Source organism: Ptychodera flava, chromosome 4, assembly GCF_041260155.1.
Source record: "Ptychodera flava strain L36383 chromosome 4, AS_Pfla_20210202, whole genome shotgun sequence".
Taxonomy (NCBI): Eukaryota; Metazoa; Hemichordata; class Enteropneusta; family Ptychoderidae; genus Ptychodera; species Ptychodera flava.
Window position 1 is genome coordinate 40412041 of NC_091931.1, and position 24855 is coordinate 40436895.

The 24855-nt window shown below is 38.8% G+C and overlaps 1 protein-coding gene across 2 annotated transcripts; it reads left to right on the top strand.

Annotated features, from left to right (window-relative positions):
- Positions 1-927: 927 nt before the first annotated feature.
- Positions 928-18777, top strand: LOC139131753 (Na(+)/citrate cotransporter-like). Of its 2 annotated transcripts, XM_070697975.1 has the most exons (13): positions 929-1096; positions 1471-1736; positions 10710-10854; positions 11156-11241; positions 11374-11580; positions 12010-12129; positions 12872-13003; positions 13591-13695; positions 14512-14597; positions 14904-15012; positions 15399-15560; positions 17317-17454; positions 18222-18777. In XM_070697975.1, the coding sequence occupies exons 1-11, from the start codon at positions 983-985 to the stop codon at positions 15400-15402; spliced, it is 1374 nt and encodes a 457-aa protein (XP_070554076.1). In that variant the 5' UTR covers positions 929-982; the 3' UTR covers positions 15403-15560; positions 17317-17454; positions 18222-18777. The 2 variants fall into 2 exon arrangements, with proteins under 2 accessions (XP_070554077.1, XP_070554076.1); XM_070697976.1 differs by lacking the exons at positions 12872-13003; positions 13591-13695; positions 17317-17454; positions 18222-18777 and having other exon boundaries at positions 928-1096; positions 15399-15491.
- The last annotated feature ends 6078 nt before the right edge of the window (positions 18778-24855 follow it).

A 24855-nucleotide genomic window follows, 5' to 3' on the forward strand; every position in this document is an offset into this window, starting at 1 on the left:
ATAATAGATATGACATTGTATAATCTAATAAAAAGACAAAAAATAATGTCAATGATTGATTTTAAAAAGCCTTCAATCATTGAACTGAAAAGAAAGTTTTGATTTAATGTGATAATTTCTCAATGATAATGCTATTTAGAAATTGACTTTGGCATGTTTCAACATGACCGTACTATTTATCTGTTTAATCAAGATAGCTACTTCAAAGTGTCTAATACTTAGCGTCTAAGCGCCAATTCAGAGAACGAGTTTTATCTTCTGCATCGATTAAGAAATATATAAGTACGAAATTCATCCAATACGTCGGTGAGAAACACTGGTGATGGACTCTGACGGTCTGTGCTTTAGGTAAATGATATTAATATAACGATACTAAGTAGGAATTACCTCAGGAGGCAAGACAGTTTGTTGGAAAAGACACTTATCGAGATTTTAATAGGTCTTAATAACGAATGCTAATGAACTTTTCACTTGAACGAATATGTATCAGTGCAGTCAAACTGCACCGGCCACGCTTGACATGTAATGCATACAAAAAGTTATCAAAACCTGAAAAATGTTATGTAAGTATAGTGTGTATACATATGTTTTGATAGTTTGAGTGAAATATGTCTTCATCCAAGAAGCTGTCGCAAGGACTGGTTTGTATCGTTGACACTATGACATATTATATTGGACTTCAGCATGTTAGCCGCACCAACACTTTCCCGCCCTTTTGGGTTCACACTCAGTTTACAACCCACTTACCTTGCTATTCTGCGCATTGGCAAATTACGTGCGACGTATTGACAAGGGTTGGCAAAGTTCGAATGCACTCAAGGCTGATTCTCTTAACGTCGTTGATTATGCTGTTTATAAACCTTATCTTTATAGTAGGGTTAGCCACACAAGACCTGTTGAGATAAGGCGGGTGAAGGAATAATCCCCGCAGTGTTTCACCTCAGCTCAGTTGACCGCATCGACGTCTACGGCGTGGGTCAGTATGACGAGCTGCAAGGACGCCTTGAGATATTTGTACTTCAAGCGAAATATTTTAATTCTCCTCTTGACTCCTTTGCTGTTGTCTCCGTTGCTGATTATTCACTACGAATCACAGGTATTGGCAAGATGTGAACTCTAAACCTTTCACTGAAGTCATTGCGAAGTTTGAGTACAGCGCAGTAGTCGTATGTGTATAAGCTTATAGATGTTACGTGAAAGTGGGTCCATACCAATAATTTTAAGAATGAGAACGGTTATGAGTTATGATTACTGAACATGTTGCAAAGCGAGGTCAACACAAAGGTCAAGGTCGATCAAGAACATTATCTTCTGTATATAGTCCATTGGCTGTTATTGAATTTCAACACCGTCCTGATCTGAATGCTATTGTACTTGAAAGATTATTGATTGAGTACATGAATGCTTTAATTCTAATAGTGGTTCTATGACAGGTTAATTATTCATGAAATTTCTTTCTAAAAATGCAAGGCTTCAAGATGTGCCTTCGTCCTGGCAATATTGGCTGTCTTGTGGACCACGCAAGCTGTTCCGTTGCAAGTAACAGGACTGATTCCACTTTTTATGTATCCCTTGTTTGGAGTTTTAACCATGGCGGACGTGTGTACATTTTACATGGTCGAATTTCATGTTCTCTTTGTTGCCATAATGGTCATTGCTTCGGCAATACAGCGTTATGGACTTCACCGAAGGATTGCACTGCGGGCATTGCTTCTGGCTGGATCTGATCCAAAAAGGTAAGCTTCCATACAAGTGTTTTTTGGAAGACAAATCGTGGGAAATTATAGTGATCGATGCCTTAGACAGAATGTTATGAATAATAACACAAAGCAATAATATGTTTCTGTCTGAGGATTGCAGGATGCGTGAAACTTAAGTAACATACATCCTTACTGTGCAACTCAAGTACTTTCTGCATATAGATGTCATCAAGGGAAGTTTAAATGTTCCATGTCAAAAGCAGAGCTTTATTAATAAATACAACAGTAATTTAAGTACAAAGAAATAACTTCACTTGTAACTGAAGATTCACTGAATCTTCAGTTACAAGTGCGCAATCTATGAACTGCAAAATGCAAGAAAATAAAGTAACATGTTATCTTGTACTTGAAGTATTTTTGTGTTATATGTGGTTTTATGATATGGAGAAACATGACGAGACACTATTGAATCAATAGTGCTTTGACCCTGGTCATGTGATCTGGGTACCCGGGAAAACCGGTTATATGTTAGAGTGATTCGTCTTAACCGTATTTCGGAGCCAAGGTGCGGTTCCTTCATCAGCCGCTTGAATTGTTTTGTTTTCCCACATCTTAGTATGATGGTAGCGATTGTTCATCAGAGAAAGATGCTAGTATGGTTATGTTGTGGTCTGAAATTTGAATGGTTTGTTGGTCAGACTGTTTGTGTTCATTTGTATCCTCGTCTTGATTTTTGTTTGATCGGGGATGTCTTTTATGTTCAATTCCTTTCATGTGCTTTAATAGGTTCTTCTTGAAAGACTTTGGCCAGTGTTTGATCGGTCTCTATTATTTTCCAGTTGTTCTAAATATTGTTTTATAAGGTTGGTTAGCTGAAATGATTGACTTAAGGTCGTTGTTTGTACCTTTTTGTTTTTCTTTTACATCATCCCTATTGTCTTTATAGATAAGGTATACCTGACGCTTTGTTAGATTGAATTATTTGTCTGATAGGAGATTTGTCTGCTTTTTTGGCTCACGTATTCACACACGTGAGCTAATGTCATAGCGATGTCTGTCTGTCTGTCTGTCTGTGTGTGTGAGGTGTGTGTCTGTCTGTCTGTCTGTTTACACGATAACTCAAAAACGCCTGAACAGATTCAAGTCAGATTTAGTAGACAGGTACCATATGCTACTTGCAAGAACTGATTAGATTTTGGTTAGTGTGGCTTGCATATTAATGAAGTTCTGCGATGTCATTTTTTCATATAATGGTTTGCCTATGGAGACAGTAATGACAGTGTCGACATATCAAGAAATACTGCACCAAATGTCATAAAACTTTTCACAGATGACAAACTCGGAACATTGTAACGATACTGTGAGTGTCATTTCAATTATCTGCTCATTTGCATATTTAATGGACTTTGTATTTCGGGATATAACTCTGACATGCCTGCACCAAATTTGATGATGTACGCAACAAATTTTGATCTGATATATATCTACTTTGTACTTAGAAGCATTGGGCAGTGTCAAGTTAATAAATAGCTCATTTGCATATTTTATGAAGTTTTGTAATTAGTTATAACTCCGAAATAACTGCACCAAATTTTATGAAATCTGCTGCAGATATTGATCCGACAGATATCTGACTGTGTTGTAAAGCATTTAGTAGTGTTAAGTTAATTAAGGGTATATTGCAAATTTAATGAACTTTGTAATTAGGTATATAACTCTGAAATTACGCAACCCGATTCGGTGAAACTTGGCATAGATATTCACCTGATAAATATCTAATTGTACTGAAAAGCATTAGGAAGTGTCAAGTTAATAAATAGCTCATTTGCATATTTTATGAAGTTTTATAATTAGTCATATAACTTCGAAATAAATGCACCAAATTCGATGAAATCTGCTGCAGATACTGATCCGAGAGATATCTGACTGTGTTGTAAAGCATTTGGTAGTGTGAAGTTAATTAAGGGTTCATTTACAAATTTAATGAACTTTGTGATTAGGTATATAACTCTGAAATTATGGCACCAAATTTGGCGAAACCTGCTACAGATATTCATCTGATAGATATCTAATTGTGTTTTGAAACATTTAGCATTGTCAAGTTAATTAAGGGTTCATTTGCATACTTAATGAATTTTGTTATTAATGATATTAGTCAAAAATTACAGCATTAAATTTAATTAACCGTGCTACATATGTTGATCTGATAGATATCTAATTGTCCCATGAAGTATTGAGCAGTGTCATTTTAATAAACAGCTCATTTGCATAATAAATAAAGTTTCATAATTAGTGATTTAACTCTGACAGTACTGTGCGAAAGTTGATGATATCTGCTACATATAATGAATGATATAACAGATATTTGATTGTATAATAAATGAAATAAATTATCATTATCACAAATTACTGAAAATGCAAAGAAATAGTAATCTGTTACTTAAATTTCATGCATCTTACAATCTTCGGAAGGAACTAAAAGTGTTCATAGCTCTAGCCTCTCATGTATATCGTTAGGACTTACTATTCTATTTCTAGGCTATACTGTAATAAAAGGAAAGTTATGGGGAAGTGGTTTCACAAATCACCTTTTTTGTCTTTTATGTGTTTTGTGTCTATATTGTGTTTTTGCTGTTAGTGCGAAAGTTTAGAACTGGGTTGTTAATTTAAAATAAACCATGGCGAGACATGGGCGTTGTTGAGCGCGTCGTAGACAACCTTAACCCTTCGACCCCACATTTCGAAACAAAGTTCGGTTTCTTCCTCAGTCGCTTACGGATATGTAACTTCTTTCTTATTTTTGTTATTGTATCTATGTCATTGATCTCTTGTTCTTCTAGCAGGGAAGCTAGAATACTTATGTTTGGATCGTTTTGTGTTATTTCTTTTGTCGTCTTCTTCTAATGATTTTGGAATTTGGCCTTTATCAGTGTATCGCTGATGTTTGGATCTCCTTTGTATGCGACGATTGGTTGTTTTGGGACCAACAGCCAAAATGCAATATATAGCACTGTGACGTGACTGTGACTTAGAGCTTAGCTATGATATTTGGGCTGAATTTGGTAATGACTATCTACTTGGGAGAAATACTTACGTTGGTTGTTTAGACGGTAAACCAGTGAGTATTCAGAGGGACACGGGTTGTTGTCAAACCTTGGTAAAGCCAGAGGTCGTACAACAATCTAACTATTTGCCTGGAGAGACTTGCAATATTAGTTTTGCAGACGAAACAGTGCACAAGGCGCCTGTTGTCAAAGCCCACATTGAAAGTGAAATTTTCACTGGACCTTTACGTATGGGGGTATGGAAAGGTATACCTAAGGACGTTCTGCTAGGTGAGGACGCGCTTGCCTTGCAGGATCGCCGTGCGTTAGTGGTCACAAGACGTCAAAAGAAAGCGCAAGACGAGCGCGAGGCTATAGTTAAGCAAAATGAATTGGCGTCTGGCGTGAGAGCAATACCTGTTGAGGAATTGCCGACTCTCAGTGAAGCAGAAGAAAGTGATGATGACTTCGATGAGGAAGTAGAATCATCTGATGAAAGTAATAGTGCTTCAAAACACATTGACGAGGTCAATGAAATCAAAGAGGTAATTAGGTCACGTGACGAACACGATGATTCACTGGGTATCTCTAGATTGTTTGATGAGGACAATTTAAACGATTGGAAAGCGGATGATGTAAACAGTGAGAGTGAGTGTAATGATACCTCCCATGATGCATCAGCCCTTGACGAGTCGTTTGATGAGACTTCATCAGATCTGAGTGACATCAGTGATGACGAGGAAAGTGATGACGTCACTTCGAAAGTGTCCAAGAATATTTCCATTGGATTAAAATGTCAGCAGGAATATGCTGAAATATTAAGATTAGATCGGGATAAGTTAAGAGAACTTCAATCGGCCGATCCTACTCTTGCAAAGGTGCGAGAGCATGCAGATGCAAATCAATCATCGGAAAATCAAACTGGATTTTTCTGGCATGAGAAATTATTGTATCGTAAGTGGATTTCTTCACATAAGGTGCGTGAAGTAAGACAAATTGTAGTACCGGCGGAATGTCGCAATGCATTGCTAAGAGTGTCACATGACATACCTCTGTCAGGACACCTTGGCATTGAAAAGACTAAACAAAGGTTGCTACAATACTATTATTGGCCCGGTATTTTTAAGGATGTTGCAGAATACTGCAGGACTTGTAGTCCATGTCAAAAATCTGCAAGACGGAGAGCGTCTGAGAAAGCGCCTCTTATTTCGATGCCTATTATAAATATACCGTTTGAGTTGATTGCAATGGATATTGTGGGTCCCTTGAAAAGAACTCAACGCGGAAATAAGTTTATTTTAGTCATCGTGGATTATGCAACTCGGTATCCAGAGGCTTTGGCTATGCCAGACCAGGAAACCGAGACTGTTGCGACAGCGTTGATCGAAGTTTTTAGTCGGATGGGACTACCTGGTGAAATTTTGACAGATCAGGGTACAAACTTCATGTCACGCCTTATGACTGATATGTGTGCGAAGTTGAAGATCTCAAAAATTCGAACGTCCCCATATCACGCACAATGCAATGGATTAACGGAACGTTTTAACGGAACATTTTAACGGAACGCTCAAGGCCATGTTACAACGTTTCGTAGCGGAAGACCCAAAGGAGTGGGACCGATATTTGCCGTACCTTCTTTTTGCGTATAGAGAAGTACCGCAAGCGAGTACCGGTTTCTCACCTTTCGAGCTAATGTATGGTCGAAGTATAAGAGGACCACTCGCTGTGATCAAGGATCAGTGGACTGAGAAAAGTTCACAGGAGGAAAACTTTGCGCAATACGTAATAACGATGCGAGAAAGGCTTGCCGACATGAGAAAAATTGTCAAAAAAACATGGAAAAAGCCCAGGCATGACAAAAAAGGTGGTATGATAGGGGAGCAAGGAAACGTTCTTTTAAGAATGGTGATAAAGTACTTGTACTCTTACCTTCTTCCACGCATAAGTTGAGTGGTCAGTCGCAAGGACCATTCACGGTGGTGAGGAAAATCTCAAACGTTGATTATGAAATTGAGCGAGGTGGCCATAAAAAACCGAAGCGAGTTTATCATATCAACATGCTGAGAGCATGGAAAGAGAGAAATAAACCGGTGTATTTTGTTGACACTGTTGATGCTGTGTGCAACAAGGACATAGAAAACTCTATGTACTACACACCGGAGGATCAGAGCACAGAGACTTGGAGAGATGTAGTAATTGCGGATTCGGTAACTGCGGATCAGCGTGCGGAACTGTTACGCTTACTGCAAGAGTACAGTGATGTTTTAACTGACATGCCCGGTTGTACTGATCAGGTAGAACACGATAACTACTGACGAAACGCCAATTTGTCAGAAACCATATCGTCTACCGCAGGCGGCTAAACAGACAGTTAAAGAGGAACTGCAGAAAATGCTGAAAGCTGGAATTATCACTGAATCAAAGAGTCCCTATGCCTCGCCTCTCGTTTTAGTCAAGAAGAAACAGGGCGGAATTCGATTCTGCGTTGACTATAGAGGTCTGAATAAGGTCACGGTATCTGACGCATATCCGATGCCTAGACCAGATGAATTGATTGAGGAAATCGGCGGATCGAATTATATATCGACGATCGATCTCACAAAGGGATATTGGCAAATTCCCTTGAGCAAACGTGCTCGGGAGAAGTCCGCCTTTATCACTCCTTTTGGACTATATGAGTTTACTGTTATGCCATTTGGGATGAAAAATGCGCCAGCAACTTTTCAGAGGTTAATGGATAAGACATTTAATCAGCCCAGAGAAAAAGCATATATGGATGACTTGGGTCCACATGATCATTCATGGGAAGATCATGTTAAACACCTGCGTAGCATATTTGAGAGGTTGCATAGTTGTAAACTAACTGCTAGACCAACTAAGTGCTATCTTGGTGGCAGTGAGGTTTCTTTCATTGGTTACGGTGCTGGAAGTGGAAAAATAAAACCTATGGCAGATAAGGTTAATGCTGTTGTCAATTACCCAACACCAGTGACGAAGCGTGACGTCAGATCATTTTTAGGATTAGCAGGATACTACAGGAAGTTTATCCCAAATTTCTCTGACATTGCGACCCCATTGACTGAGCTGACATGTTAAAATAGCCCAGCCAATGTTCAATGGACTCAGAGCTGTGTTGATGCTTTCCAGAAGCTGTGTTGATGCTTTCGCATCATCACCAGTTCTGACGGTTCCAGAATATAATAAGCCATTTGTGGTGCAGACAGACGCGTCTGACCATGGTATTGGTGCGGTTTTGTGTCAATATGATGACAAGGGAGAGGAACATCCGGTTCAGTATATTAGCCGAAAACTCCTTCCCAGGGAGAGAAATTACCCAACTATAGAAAGAGAGTGTTTAGCCATTGTTTGGGCTGTGGAAGCTTTGAATCCTTACTTGTACGGGAGAGAGTTTACAGTTCAAACAGATCACAATCCGTTGGTTTGGTTAGACAAAATGTGTAGTAAAAATCGTAGGTTGTTGCGATGGAGTTTAATACTGCAAGAGCATCAATTTAAGATTGAGTACAAGAAGGGCAGCGAAAATACAAATGCAGACGCATTGTCGCGAATGTGGAGCTCGGATGTACAGTAGTGTGTGAAGGTGCATGAATGATGTAGTGAAAGGGCTGTAGTGACCTGATATACACTGTTTGGAAAATGCGTGTTGAATTTTCAACCCTTATAGTAATGGTGTTTGCCCAGGTTACTGTACCCGACTTAGTCAGTAGGTTTTTTTTTTGTCATGTACTTTCCTTTAGATTCTGTAGTATTAGCATTGTATTATTTCATTTTGATTTTTGCTGATTTTCTGAATTATTTTGCCGTACTAGTGATGTAGACTCCCTGTCTCCATCAAAATAAGGAGGGAGGAATGTGACGTAGTGTCAAGTGATTGTTATTCATTAGCTGTCATTACTATTCATGAGGGCATGTATATCCTCTTGGCCCACGTGTACTCAAGTCAGTCTCCAGCTTACCATCACTCTATGTACGTAGCTTAGAGCTTAGTGTAATACAGTAGCATCTTAGATTATATTGTACTCGCTGTTTCCAGTCGTCTTTACATCCCTTCATCATTGGAATACCAGCCTTGCCGGCCCCGACACGCTACCACATAACCGTCAATACCAACGTAACCTCAGTTATATCACAGACACTAAAACATAAAGCATATACAAGACGAGATGCGTGATTTGTGAAGCCTCTTTTTTACAGTGCGATTTCTTATTATTGTCGTTCCAGAAAGATAATGATACATACAAAGCATATAAATGAGAGTGTAGAGCTTTGACTACTTTTAGTTCTGTCTGAAGATTGCAGGATGCATAAAACTTAAGTTGCAGATATTAATACTTTGTACTTGAAGTAATTAGTTTGTATATATATATATATATATATATATATATATATATATATATATATATATGTGTGTGTGTGTGTGTGTGTGTGTGTGTGTGTGTGTGTGTGTGTGTATAAGAGATAGATAGATAGATAGATAGATAGATAGATAGATAGATAGATAGATAGATAGATAGATAGATAGATAGGTAGGTAGACTTTATTGTTTGAAATGTGTTTACATTTAAGTGTCATGTTCGGTCAAACAATTTGAGGTGATTAGTTTGATGGAAATTTGACATATATAATTTATTTTGTTGTCGGCACTTTGAGACCAATTCAGAACGCCAGTTTAATATGCTCGACCTTAATGTATTTGGATTGATTATTGAATAGCTTCTCTGTTTGACATGGATTGCGTTTTTCGTCACACAGGAGTAACAGCTTGCTTTTTGACAGAATTGACCATAATATCTTGAATGGTTTGTCCCAGAATTTCACACACCAGACATACTTCTGTGCTGTTGGCATTGACGTTGTCATGAAGAATTTAAATGAAACTTAAGGCGAATACTTTTTTGTAAGCAGCGAGGGATGATGGTCGGTATGCCTAAAGACTGACCCAAATTCTTTAAACATACCGACCCTCCCCTGCTGTAAATCGTGTCCAGTCTCATGAAAATGTGCAAACTGAGGTCCGCTTCCAATGCGGCTTCATCTTATGAATCTTATGTTAATATCATGTTACAAATTGATCCAGATTTAGAGATCAAGTCCACTAACATGGTTTACAATTAATGTTTGATCCTATCATTGCGAGCATCAGCAAACATGCGTTCATAGTCACCTCGAACATGTTATTCGCTACTACTATAAAAAAACACGGACCACCCATTGCATTTTGATATATTGTCCTCGTGTACCAGCGAGTGAAAAACCATCAAGATAATTTTACCTCTAAAACCAGTAAATATACACTGAACGGTTATGCTATGCTTACAAGAGAAGACAAATGTCCTTCTCAGAGATATACATTTGAAGAAAAACGTAATTATGGGGTAGGCATTCTACAGAGTGCGACATCTGAAGCATGTGAAAAGGGAAAAGTTTTCATTGAACTGGTGGATCAATATCTGACTGTGGTCTCCGATTTAGAGCGATAGATTAAGAATTAAATTTTGAGACTAAAAAAGGGTCTGCATAACGACATTAATTCGAAGTGACATTCATGCATACTACACATATCGTTCAGAGATGGTCAAGTACTTCTTTCTGCCAAACCGAGTTACCTAGTTATTTTTGTCTCTCTTTCTCTTGACCGTTGTGCCTGGTTTTATATATTTTCTGATGTCATATCATTCAATAAAATGTTTACATAACAATTAACTTGACCTAGTAAGTTGTTGATCCATTTGTAGGAACTGTTCATTCATGCATCATCCTTGCGCACTACATTGTCTTGTGAGTCCTGCGTCTTCTTTTGTTGCGTCGATAATTATTTGACGGAATTTTCACAGGAATGATTGCACAAGGTACCGGGAAAGCAGCGCATGCGTAAATGCCCATCGCAGCGTCATAATAGCCGCCTTCTTTGCGTTTATGTTGCTTCTAACAAACTATGATTTAGGTTATTGCTTGCTCTGATGATTGTGACTGGATTCCTGTCGATGTGGATTGTGAACCTTGCCGTGGTATCGATGATTGTTCCAATCGTCGTGGCTCTGGTGGACCAACTGTCTACTTCATGTACTGAAGTGTCAGAGGATGAAAAGGTACAACTGTGTTCGTGAAAGTGGAGGTTTATCGCATCAAGCCGGTTTCGTTTTCAGATGAGATTTGCGCACAATGGATACTTTCAACGGTCATCTTTTTTCAAAAAGTGGAGCAATTCCTTTGAAAGCATAACATTGATTTGTTTTAATGTGTATCGTAAAACTGGTATACCTTTTGTGCTTCATTACATGTATATACAGAGAGGCATGAAACAGAAAGTGATAAATTGTTCAGAGTCTGTGCCTTATCTGCTAATGCCACTGCTCACAAAAGTTTGATGTTGGTGTTTTGATACAAAAGGAGTCTGATGAAGAGAAGAAGCACTGCGGAATCACATTCCCGTTGGAAGCTGTGATTGTGGATTCAAGCGACCAAGAAGAAGAAAGGTAGTTTTTTATCATTTTAGGCAATGGTATTTTAATTTTACTTATTCTAGTATTTTATCAGACAGCTTTCAAATATGCATTTGGCCTCACTGAAGGAATAATGTGAGACAGTGTACATGCTTCGCATTTTAGAGGCAATGTAGAGGTTGAAGGCATACCCAACCAGAGTATGGAGATTCTCACGAAGATAGAAAAGGCGCACGAAGAAAACCAAAAGAATATCCGTCAAGACCTCACGACATGTTTCAACCTTGGGCTAGTCTATTCAGCCACCATGGGGGGTGCTGCTTCGCTGGTAGGCAATCCTATGCAGCTTATAATGAACGCTAATCTGGAGATGTGAGTATCACAATGTTAAGAATGGCAAGTCGTGCTGTTTGAGATCGTCGTAAACACATAAGCATTCCACCCGCCCAATATAACATAACATTTTTAACAACATTGATGCAACCTGGAAGGCACTGGAAGAGACATAAAAGCATTTCACTTTCCGACACAATTACTCCTGTGATCTCCTTTACCAGCTTACATTTTACACGTATTGTCAAAATGGACGGCCAGTCTCTTTGTCGGATCCACTTCTCTGACCATATATTTCAAATTAAAACAAAATCAATGCAACACTTTTGTACAGAAGAGAGCATTTAATGATTATTAGTTCTCATGAAAAACTAGTAAGAGGCTTCACTTTGTACATTTGTTAGAAATGCATATTAAGAGCTCTGCTAGTACATGTTTACACGTGAGTCTGTTGCGTTTTTTCTACAGCTACTACAACTCGGAAGCAAAGATAAGCTTTGGAAATTGGATGTTGTTTGCAGCACCTATACAGCTGGCATCGTTGTTACTAGGATGGGCCTGGCTTTCACTGTTCTACCTTGATCTGAAGTAGGTGCTTTTTAACTTAAATAATGTTACTATAAATTTTTATCATTGTGGACGTTCGCTTGTAAAATGAGACAAACTTCTTCTTTGAGCAATATGTCAACCAACAACAACCACTATCATAATTACAACAAACAAAAACAAAAACGATAAAAATAATAATAACAATAATGAAAACAATAAAAAACACAATAATAACATAATCAATAACAATTTGTTTACCTCCATCATCATTACGAACATCCAATAGTATTGAAGTAGCATTTCCAAATTTTGCGTTTCGTTTTATTAGTTAATCAACCCAATACATGTACCCCACGTCTCTGAACTACCTATAAAGATATGGTGTTTGTGTTTATTTTAATTTTGCCTGTGTTCTGGCGTGATGCTGTTAGACTGCAAAAACTATGTGCGGAATCCCATTGGATATTTAGTCAGTTCGCTAGAGTTTGTAATCGCCTGCAGTATAATTCCTATAAAGAGCCGACGGTATTTTATCTGTGATGAACACTTTATTACATTTATTTCTCCGGTCTTCAGAGGCTGAAAAGACACGATACCGAAAAAGTGGTGTTTCGACATGGATAACTATACCATTCATCCACAATAGCCTGGTGGTGCGGTATATAAGTTACATTTTATCGGCAACGTAAAGGCAAAACGTTTTACAGTTGTTTCTGACAACTTTAATCAACTTCAGCTCCATTTTCAAATCCATAATGCATGATTTCGATTGAAATGGCAGGATGTGTATAGTGAACTGCTTCCAAAAACGCACATCTAAACCCGGTCGCTGTTGCCAAAGAAACGAAAACAATGAGGAGGCTCGTATTGTTAGACTCCTCAGGAAAGAATATTCAGATTTGGGGCCAATGACGTAAGTATGGATGGAATTGTTTCGGCTTATACAGACAAGTCAGTATGATGACATGCTAATTAATTATAATGACGACGACGCCACGATGACGACGATGACGATAATCATGATGGCAACGACACCGATTTCTATATACGACGACGACTATGATGATGATGGTGATGTAGATGATGACACTGACTTCTATGTACAAAGACGATGACACCGGCTTTACCGATGACAACAATGAAGACGACGACGACGATGACGACGACGACAACGACCACGAAGACGATGAGAATGATGATGATGATGGTGATGGTGATGGTGGTGGTGGTGGTGGTGGTGGTGGTGGTGGTGATTATGGTGGTGACGACGACGACGATGATGATGATGATGATGATGATGATGATGATGATGATGATGATGACTTTTATGTACGACGACGATGCCATCGGCGCCACCGGCGGCACCGATGACAACGACGACAACGATGTTGATGATGATGATCATGATGATGATGATGATGATGGTTTCGATATACGACGATGACAATGATGGTAATGACTATGGTGGTGCTGATAATGATGTTGGTTTCTGTATTCCAGCTGGGCAGAAAACACACTTATTGTCGTGTTCCTTTTCTTAATGCTTGTCTGGTTTTTTGAAGAACCGAACTTTATGCCCGGCTGGAATGATTTGTTCCCAGAAGGGTGAGTAAAAGAGCTGAGCCATATTTTCTTTAAAAGACGGATTATAACATGAGGAGAAAACTGGTAAACTTAAAGGCAAATAGAATTATAATGATTTTTATATTACCATGCCCTGTCCAACGCGTTTTGATTGGTCGAGCTGAACCACGTGACTGCCCACAAATACACAGTAATGGTTTGTTTTCATGCCCCTGAATGTGAATAATATCGTAAACATAGAAACATTACAGCTAAAACGAAAATTGCGATTTGTACAAAATTCGTAATTAACCATACAATAAAATGGAACATTTCTCGACCAAGTATAGACGCTTTTTTTTCAAAAAATCTCCGGATTTGCAAAATTTTGGCAGCGCGCGCACTACTCACTGACAGGTTCTAGGGCCCGTTGTCGTTCGCACGGGAAATTTTCGTAAATTTTGACGTTTTTTCGGGGTTCGTTGATAATATAATTGAAATAACAGAGAGAGGAAACCCAAATTAACGGGCTCGGCAAGCCTCGCCCTTTAATTTTTGGCTTTCCTCTCGCCCTTGCCCATAAATAAACGTTAATGGTCAGCGCGTCGTCCGTTATTTCTATAACATACAGCCGAGAACATTACTTTGCATACTTTCTTCCTTGTTAAAGTGATACACAATAGGTCGCTGATAACCGTCAGGAATATCAGTTTAGTTTTGACATTAGAACATGGTCTGAAATTTGTTATCTAAAAACTAGGGTTACGCTAACATCCATCCCTCCCCTCCCCTCCGACACCATAAAGTAACCCTAATAAGACACATTGTACCCTTTTTGTTTTCATTTGATTTGTGAAGGTACGTGCTATCAAGCACAATCACTACGGGAGTTGCGTTGATATGCTTTATTCTGCCAAGCAAGAAACCGAAGATCGACATTCTAGGTAAGAGGCTCTCCCTCTCCCTGTTCAAGTAAGTCGTGTAAGCATGAGCACATGAGAAATGGAAACAAGTCAAATGGGATAGTGGCCATTTTGAGTTTAAGTGTCGGTAAACAACTCAACAACTGTTTTCATAACACGATGTTTTACGATGAATTCTCTCTGTATATTTATTGTTAAATGAATTGAAAAAATTGTTCTTGATACAACATGAAACAAGGACATATCATCTTGACGTAGAACTAAATGAGGTATGTAATCTTATTATGTATGCATACGTTTACAGTCCACGTAATATTTGCTTCATAGACGAAAAGCCATACACAGGTTTGTTGGAATGGAAATCCGCTGAAGCAATGATTCCCTGGGGCTTACTCATCTATGTCGGTGGAATTTATCTTCAGTTGAAGCCACTAAGGTGAGATTGGGATAACTTTTTGTTTTTGTTTTTTTTTATGTTGAGGTAGGCATGATGATGGATCGAATCATCATGTGCATTATTGTATGAATGTTTCATCTATCTAACAGTTACGAATAAGTTTAAGATTACTTACACCGTTCAAATTTAATATCGTAGCCTCTTTCTATCTATATTTAATGTGTTTTGAAAGTGTTAAACTTTCGTGAAGTTTACATACAGTCAATTATATCGCGTGACATGTTTTAAAAGGTCTTAGAAATATAGTATTTATGTTGTAGTATCTTTTGCTGTACAAGGCAGCTGACAAGGGCGGGGTGTGTTGTGTCAGGGATGGGTTCTTACATTCAAATTTCACGAAACACGTCTATAAAATTTATCTTAAGGTAAGTGGACTTGCAGACATCATTGGAGATCAGTTTGAGTTCATGACCTCTCTTCCCTACTGGACGGTTTTGCTTGTTGTGACTGTGCTTGGTATAGCTCTGACGGAATTCATGAGCGCCTCAGTGATCTTGGCTGTTACCATGCCAGTGCTTGCCAGGGCAGTAAGTATGCTCTTTCCCTGTACTTTGAAGGCAATTCGCCGAAATAAGTCGGATGATAAGGTAGATGTCATTAACCGTAGCGTATTCTCAATTGCGTTGTTGATTTCTTTAAAAGTATACACAACAACATTTATTTCTTCCAGAAGATGCATTGTTGATCGCACATCATTTGAACGTATCTCCACGAGGACATATATTCGAACTTTCAAACTTTTTTCAATCCTTTCTGATCTATGACTTGCGGGGGCTCATTTTAAAGTTTTTCGAGTATGAAAAAAATTTCACCTGTTTACCTTTTCGAAAATCTGAAATTTTATTTTTGCACATATAGTTAAGACGGGGATAGCGGTCATTTTGATTTTCTAATATCGATACGTGTTAGTAATTTGTTTCTCTAGTACCAAACTTTGAACTGTGAGCTCTGAGAATGGCTTACAGTTTCATTTAGGGAAGTTTAGGGAAAAGTTTAATCTTTTTTCTTTCGAGGCAACACTACATTCAGGTACTTAGCGCCTCGAAACCGAAAGACTGAAACTTTTACTTCAACTTTCTTCGAGGAAACTTGCAATCATTCTCTTACCGAATCAAGAATTAAAATCGTGATTCATCTTTCAAATTTTGGTACTAGAAAACACATTGCCTTACGTGTACGTTTACCGACACTTAAAACTCAAAATGGCCACCATCCCAGCGTGGGAAGATAAAAAAAAAAGTAATACCGTGACAACTTTGTTTTGTCGGAGATCATCAAATAATTATTTAAGAGCAGTATTGCAAAAAAAAATTGAAAGCCAAATATTTGTCCCTGTGGCACGTTCTACCTTCAGTGTTTTGGAGACCACTATTTTAACTTTCCTTGGTGAAAACTTTGGCATATGTCTTTTTGCTTCATAATAAGATTTGTGACTTAAGGTAGTATGCGCCTCGAGAGCTTAAACTTTTGTTCATACTTTCCTGAATGAAACTTGCAGCCATATTCTTACCAAAATTAACAACAAAGATCGGGGGTCATAGTGCAAAGTTTGGAACTAGCGAAACAAATAACCTAACATTTTGGAATATTTGAAATTCAAAATGGCCGACATTCCTGTGTTAACTTAGTCTGGCAGAGACCCTGCGATTCGCGTTCTTCCCTGTTGGAACACGCGTGCGCCCTTCAGAGACGCGACGCGAATCCCAGGGTCTGGACGTTCTTGCAAGCGACCGGTCGGATTTCTGCCTGATCCGGGTACTTTACAGAACTACTCACATCCGTTAATCAAACAAAAAATGACAAGTACCATAGCCAAATAAAATCAAAAATGAAAAATAATAACATACCGCATATATAGGTCTACTGGCTAATAGTGTAATATTCTTTCCGCTCAGTTAAATAGGTGTTTCTTTTGAGGTCACTACCCTTATGAATATTCATACCCTTGCAAGAACGGACAGTCGCTGTGTCTGGCAGCGCGTGCTCACAGCTGCACAGCGTAGCCTTCGAATGCAGGCCCATCGTGGGCGCGCATAAAACAAGGCACAGCGACTGTGGAGAGTCTAGTGTTGACTCTATTTGAGATAAATTTGAGAGTCCGACTATCTGTCCCCGAGGCGCGTTCTACCTTAAAATCAGCGATATTATGTTGTTCAGTTATTGAGATCATGAGGAATTGGAAATATTTATACTAACAGCTAACATGAAACTTAGCGTTTCCTTTCCTGTTAGTACTGTACATACAACAATAATGTGACGAATGATCAACTTCTACCAACACAGGCATTGGAACAAGATATCCATCCGCATTACTTTGTATTATCATTAACACTGTCGCTCAACCTAGCTTTCTGCTTGCCGGCTGGAGCATCTGTTAATGCTCTCGTCATATCAAATGGATCTGTCACAACCTTTCAAATGGTAGGTATCTAATTCAACATTAAAATACAAATGCCTGTGAGTACAACATGTGCCCCTTTCGCTTCTTGTGGCATATAAATGCGTGGTTTAAACATTTAAGTGTATTTCCGTGCCCTTTAGGAAAAAATGAATGAAGCGATCGACCATAGTACGAAAAGACTCAGAGTAAAACATTTAACCCAAGGAAGGGTTTAAAGTCAGAACGCGTCTCGGTGAAAGATATTCGGACACAAAAAAATTTTACAGTAGTTTTCTGATCTACCACATGTGTATGTTCATTTTTTAAGCAATTTGAGTAAATAAAATCTTCACTAAATTTACTTATTATTTTGTAAGTACCGAAAATACCGAAAATTTACATTTTCCCTAGACTTGATTCTGGGTTGGCGACAATTCTGAATTTCGGATTTCGGTAATTTTATGGTAGTTTGACTCCCTGGTACCGAAGTTTGCAAGACGGCCCTGATTTTCAATCTTATGTATAAAGTTTCGTTCAGAAGAGTTCGAGCTAAATATTTCATCTTTGAGGCGCATACCAGCTTACCGTTTGATTAATGTAAACCCCTATGATATTCTATGAGTAAGTAGCATGTGGATAATTACTTCCCCACACAGTGAAAATAAGATGAATTGTATAATTAAAGGTTTTGAATAAATGCGGTTATGGAAAACGCATCATTGCATACATAGATCGATTTTTCCTCAATATGAATGATGGCACATGAAATGAAATTTTTTATAACATTTTGTTTCCCCTATCAATGTAGATAAAAACAGGAGTTGTGATGAATTTAATATGCGTTGTGGTGTTAAACATTGGTGCGAACACATATGGATGGTGGCTTCTGAACTTTGATGATGTACCTGCCTGGGCCTTCTCTGCAAATGTGACGTCCATGGGCTAGGTTGCCTCGTGTTACCAAATCTAGGGTCATTGAAGAAACAATATGAAGTGTAAAATCCTGTTTTCACAGAGTTACACTGAACGAAATTATTAACTATACTCGTGTTACAGAAGTTGGTGATTTCAATAACGACCATAGAAGGTCAATAGTCATTTGATTTCAGGAAGCGATGCACCCTAATAACCATTCGGATACGCCCCTCTTTATGGCAGACAGGGAGAGTGTCTTAAATTGGCCTCTATTCATGTACCCTGTCACATTAGTTTCCTATCCAAATATACGGAAGTTGATAATTTAAATGAAAACATGCATCGTTTACTCAAAAGTTCTTATTACCGTCATTCTTACCCTTGACTTTATGTTTTCACAGTTCTACCACGTATACATTTATACTGAAATAGTATTAAAGTTTTTAAGTAAAACAACCCTCACTTTTACACACGTTTGAACATTTTCAAACTTGTGCGTTACGTCTATATTTTGATTACAGACTCACACAAACACACCGACCTTGAATAAAACATCAAAACGTGCTATAGGTTTGTTGAATCAATTTACTTTTCGACAGATTGTCATGGAAAAAAGTGACAAGGCGTGCTAAAGTACGATAAGGTGTTGGCGGGTACATAATTGTATTGCCTCAGTTGTCTGATAGAACATTATTGTAAGTTCTGTATGGATAAAACGTCGGATTGCTCTTATTGAGGCTTGAGGGGGCTAGACTTTCAAACCGCTCCCAAAATGCTCATGTTTGGTTTCACTGAATACCCCTAGTTTTCACAGAAGTGCAGATTTTACCCTGTTAGAAAAGAATCAGTGATTGTTTGGTGGTTCGATAGTCATTCGGTGATTCATCTCCTTCGGATAAGGTAATTTTATCTCCGAGTTGATCAGATATAAAGTATATTGTCTGGTTCGCTTGGCTCAAACATAGACCCTATCAGGATCTATTGCTCAATGAATCACCTTTTTAACCTTTGCTTGACCTCACTGTGATACGGGTGACTGCAGTTATGCCTGTCGTATACTGCACACGATATCATCTTGATTGAACAGCGATATGAAATGGGAGCATGTAAGGGCATGAATTTTCTCGGTTGATGTAGAGTGCGAAACTGGTGAGAAGAGTAATAAACAGTTTGCAAGTAAAAAGGAAAAGCTTTTAGTTCAAGAATTAGATGTGACAAGTTGGATTGAAAGCTTGGTGCGTAAGTTTCACTTTTGCAGTGCATCTTGTTCCAATTTTACTGAATTATTGTGAAAGAGTGAACCTTATCACATCCAGTAGTTTCCCTCCAGCTTGAGGTATTTCGGGGGATCAAAAACGGACAAGTGAGGGGCCAAGTGTGGGACACGAAAACTGCAATATACGGCACTTTGAGGGACATCCCACACTGTGTTAAGTATGGGACTCTGAGGGACTGGGCGCCCCCAACGATGTGAATGGGCTATGGGCCAATCATCAAGTACAGTGACACTGGTAGTACGCGCTTACGCGTTACTTTACGCGTATTCTATATTTTACGAATATTCTATAGTTCGGTTTTAGCAAAATAATTAGAAGAAAAATAAATTTCTCTACAGCCCATTCTTCACGATGTCCTGTCTGACGTGGCGCTGTCATTGCCACCGTCTTTGGCCAACTTCATGGCGAGAAATAGTATAACATCGCAAGCAGATTGTGCGTCGTGCTTGATCGAAATGCTTGTTAAATCTGTCTGGAGACGAAAATCGCCAGCTAGAGTGGACTTTCCCGTGTTAACAGACAATAACATAGGTTTAACCAACGGTATCATTCTTAGAAACGGTGAAAAAAAGACTATTGATATGCCCCAGGTAGTAAATAGTAGGCCTCGTTTGTGTACGTTGCAAGCAGACTTCGTTTCCACGTCATTAGCACCGCGTTTTGATTTGTCCCGAATTTACTGGTATTAAGCGTAAACAGGCCATAGCTGATGCTCTCTGGAACCCTGGGAGCCTTGCATACCTTTTCTTTACGGCTGACATTTCTGCAATGTAACCGATAACGTAACAACATTTTACCGATACCGTAGTAATTTTTCCTAACCGAAACGTATCAACAAATTTACCGATAACGTATCAATGAACCGATAACGGATTAAATCAACTGATGGAGTAAAATTTTTCCGCATACCATGCTTTGGTGCTTTCTTTTGTCCCGATTAATTTGGGGAAAATATTGAACCGATGCTCGTTTGTTTCGTAGCTAATGTCTAGCTGAACGAATGTAACTCTCTTTGTTTTTCATGTTTGTTGAGAAAAAGTCATTGAATATATGCTCAAGCTGCAAAACTGGTTTATTTTTTTGAATTTTAATAGAAAAAACGCAAAAATTCGGCCACTTTGGTATATTGTTCACTTCGACGGATTTTTTTGCAAGTATGGGGCCCGAAAAGCGCCCGCACACGGACAGATACTCCACTCTACTTAGGAACAACATTTTGTGACACTAGCTCGTCACTCACTTTTACACATCCGTAGGAGAATTAAACTGTTTGATAAAGTATCTTTAACATCCTAATATCAAGTTAAATGAGAACATCCAAACTTATAATCAGATACAACTCTCTTTTCGGATTATCTTTGGAGCTAACTAAAGCACTCCGTACGACAGAGAACCAATCAATCGTCACAGGGGTTCTACCGATATTGGAAACACAAACAGGGCACAAAACAAAACAAAACAACAAACAATTGTATGCACTTTGGGTTGATATGGGCTAACACAAGGTCATTTACCTTACAAGTTCAATGGAGTAAAAGGATTTTACGCGTGCCATGCTTTGCTATTGTTTTTTTCCGATTAATTGTTGGAAAATATTGAGCCGATGCCCGTTTATTTCGTACGAAATGATCTAATTCTTGAAAGAATTTGACACTTACGATTTTTATATTAAAGTCTACCTCCGTAAGTAGGTTTACAATCCAAGAGTGGGCGTGTTTGGTGGCTCTATGTTGAGAAATGGTCAGTTATATGCTTGAATACAAGCTCAATCAGCAAATCAAGTTTATTTATTTGAATTTGAAGAGAAAAAACTAAAAATTCGTAAATTTGTGCGCTCCGGCGGAATTATTTTTTTGATTTGGGGCCCCAAAAGCGCCCGCACACGAACAGGTCCTCCACTCTGCTTAGGAACAACATTTTGTGACACAGCCAACTCATATCATTTTCCACAGTCGTTGGAGCATACAAGACTGTTATCTTTAACATCTTAATATCAAGTTAAAGGAGAAAGTCTGAATGTCGGAACATTGAAACTCATCAGTTACAACTTCCTTTACGGATTATCTTTGGAGCTAACTGAAGCTCTAAGTATGACAGAGAACCAATCTCCGCAAAGATTCCACCGATATTGGATACAGTTTAAACAGGGCACAAAACAAAACAAAACGAGAAACAAATTTATGCAATTAGGATTGACATTCAGTCACTCAGGATCATTAACATCACAAGTTCGCTCGAGTAAAAGAGTTTAAAGCATGTCATGCTTTGCTATTGTTTTGTCGCGATTAGTTATGGGAAAATATTGAGCTGATGCTCGTTTGTACCTAATGTCTTCTTGAAAGAATGTCACGGATCTTACGTTTTTGATTGGATTATAGTCTACGTATGTCAAAAGGTTTACCATCTAATAGTTGACGGGCTACGTTGCTATATGTTGAATAGGTCAATTATATGCTTGAATATACGGTAAATCTGAAAATTAAGTTTATTTATTTATTTGAATTTGAAGAGAAAAACGTTATAATTCGGCCACTTTGGTAAATTTTTGCTCTCCGGCGGAATTATGTTTGCGCTTGGGCCCCTTAAGCGCCCTCACACGGCCAGACTGGTCCTCCACTCTGCTTAGGGACATATTATTGTGACAGTACCTCATCACAGACTTACACATCCGTCGAAGCATAAACAATTTTGTCAAGTATCTGTAACATGTTAATATCAAGTTAAACAAGAATGTCTGAATGTCAGAACGTTCAAACTCAGGTAAAACGTTCTTTACGGACTACCTTTGAGGCTAACTAAAGCACTCCGTATGAGAGTAATCCCTACTGCGCCGTGATGTTTCGTCTGATATAGATGTGTATTGGCCGCGAGGGTCCATTAGATAGGGCCTCGCATACTACGCAAGGATAATAATTTATTAGCAACTCACTGTACCATGTCAGCTTGTCCCTGCGCCGGGTGAGCGGGTGGAGTACTGCACTTGATCCGCCGTATGATGGGACACCTGGGTTATGGAGTTCCTCATTTTATACTTGTGTGTCTCATGAATATTAATGTTTACTAAACCAATCACAGCACAGTGGGGATAGTATGATGCTGTTTGTGGCCGTTTCCATCCAACATGTTGCATGATTTCATCTTGTCGAGTATCTGATTAAATGAAACCATCGCATTAAACCATCGCATTAAATGAAACCATCGCAAAAATGAATTAATGGTTATGACCATTAATTCATTTTCGCGATGGTTTCATGTATCATGTCTAAAATCGGGGTCGAATATATGCATGGTCACCCATTCATTCAGTATCTTTCAACATGTCAAACAATATAAGTAGTATCTCGTATCAAAATTCATGAAAAATGGCCGACTTTGTCCCTTTAAGTCGAGGGAATGTCCATGAGACCCACCAAAACATATTTCTACAGTCTCCCAGTTTTGTATCCGATGACGACAATTTCCGAGGACGATCAGCTGGGTTTTGATCCGATCTTACATATAATAGCTTAAAGAAAATATCAAGACTTTCTACCGTGTCAAACAATTGATTGGTAGCTTCATTTAGATCAAGACTACGGCTACCCAAATTCTCCCATCAACCTATGAGAGCTGTACGAACTTTCTATCTATCCATCGATCCGCGAACTTTCTATCGTCTATCTCGAACCCGATGTCGCTAGGCTTGGAGCACTTTAACCAGCACAGGTATATTTTTAGTTTGAAATATGCATGAATAACGCTTTATAAACAGCGTTCTTCTTCGAAGACGTTCGCGTAATCTTCCATCTTGAAATCGCCATTGTATACGATGCTCTTGTACTGAAGTGTGTTTGTGTACTCTTTACTTTGCCTTACTCTTATATTAGTGTATTTTAAATAAATCACAAGTTCCAGGTTAACCTATCCTGGTCCTACATTGTTCTGCTATTAGGAAAGTCGATTAATGTCAACTTATTCTTAAAGTCAAACATTCCGTTTATTAGATACAAGTAAGTAATAAACAAAAGAGTCCAGTGACAAGGTGGACACATTCAAGAATCGTGATGCTTTGACTATTGCAACCTGTTCGGATACGAAAGTTTCCCAGGTGATGTCACCAGGCAGTGACGTCATCAAAATATTGCAGATCACAGACGCTTGTTACTGTTAGAGAGACTGTGTTGTAATGTAACAGGTATGCTACACGATTCTTCATGAAATGAAAGGGAGGCGTCTTAGCACTGTTATATGCAATGTTTATCGTGGGGTACAGTGTACGATATACTGGAAGAAGTTATGGCGAGTTGCCCTCGTTTTGTCAGAAGGAGGCCGCTCATTGCACTCTCTGACCACTCCAATCCACGCCACCGTTTCACGGCTGCATGCAACACCCCGCTCGTGGCCTTTGTAATTACATGACTAGGTATGGACTACTTGCATGCCATTAAGCGATATATAAACCTGTCAATAAGGTGGCCCGCGCGAACGATACAACGTGGTCTATTGGTTCCGTGTAACCTAAACGCATGTAGCTTCGTAGGGAACGTAACCCTCTGAGTCTCTCCCTTTTCATGGCTTGTTCAGAGATTCGTGCTGACTTGAAATCGTTTCAAATGCCAACAATTATATAAGTATGTCATTTTCATTTAAAAGCCTTGTTGATCAAGTTGACAACTCCGTTTCTGTTCTTTCTTACCCGCGGGTAATTTTTTATTGAAAATAATCGTTGACTTAAGGGGAATCAAGGACAAACTAGGGTCAAGTACAACGAATTTGAATAAAATAAATATCATGAAGGAAAACTGAAAGCTGTTAGCAACTGCCCTTCTGCAACGATCTGAAAATTATCCCCTCTCGCCTTTTAGTTTCCCACTCTCTAAACTCTCGAAAAGGAAAAAATCTCCGCTCTCCTCTCTTCATTACATATCTGGCCACTACCCTCTTCCTCAACAAGCTCTCCATTGCCTTCGCCAGCCATGAGTTTTTCCCTGTCCGTCGTCAGAACATCATACACCCTGGCCGTCCGCTTTGCTCTTTTTCTTCGAGTTACCCACTGAACTGAGAACAAATCTTCCCCACTCTCTGATATGAGAAAAATGCGCGCACCATATGCATACGAAATTCCTTGAGAACCATTTCTGTTCCTGTTAAAAGCAATGGATTTAATGTTGACAGTTGATGGCAGTTGAGGTCTTCTTTTAGCGACAAAGAGACGACACTTTTCCAGTAAGTATGTTATTTCGTTAGAGTCTTGAGCTCGAGGTGCGTCAT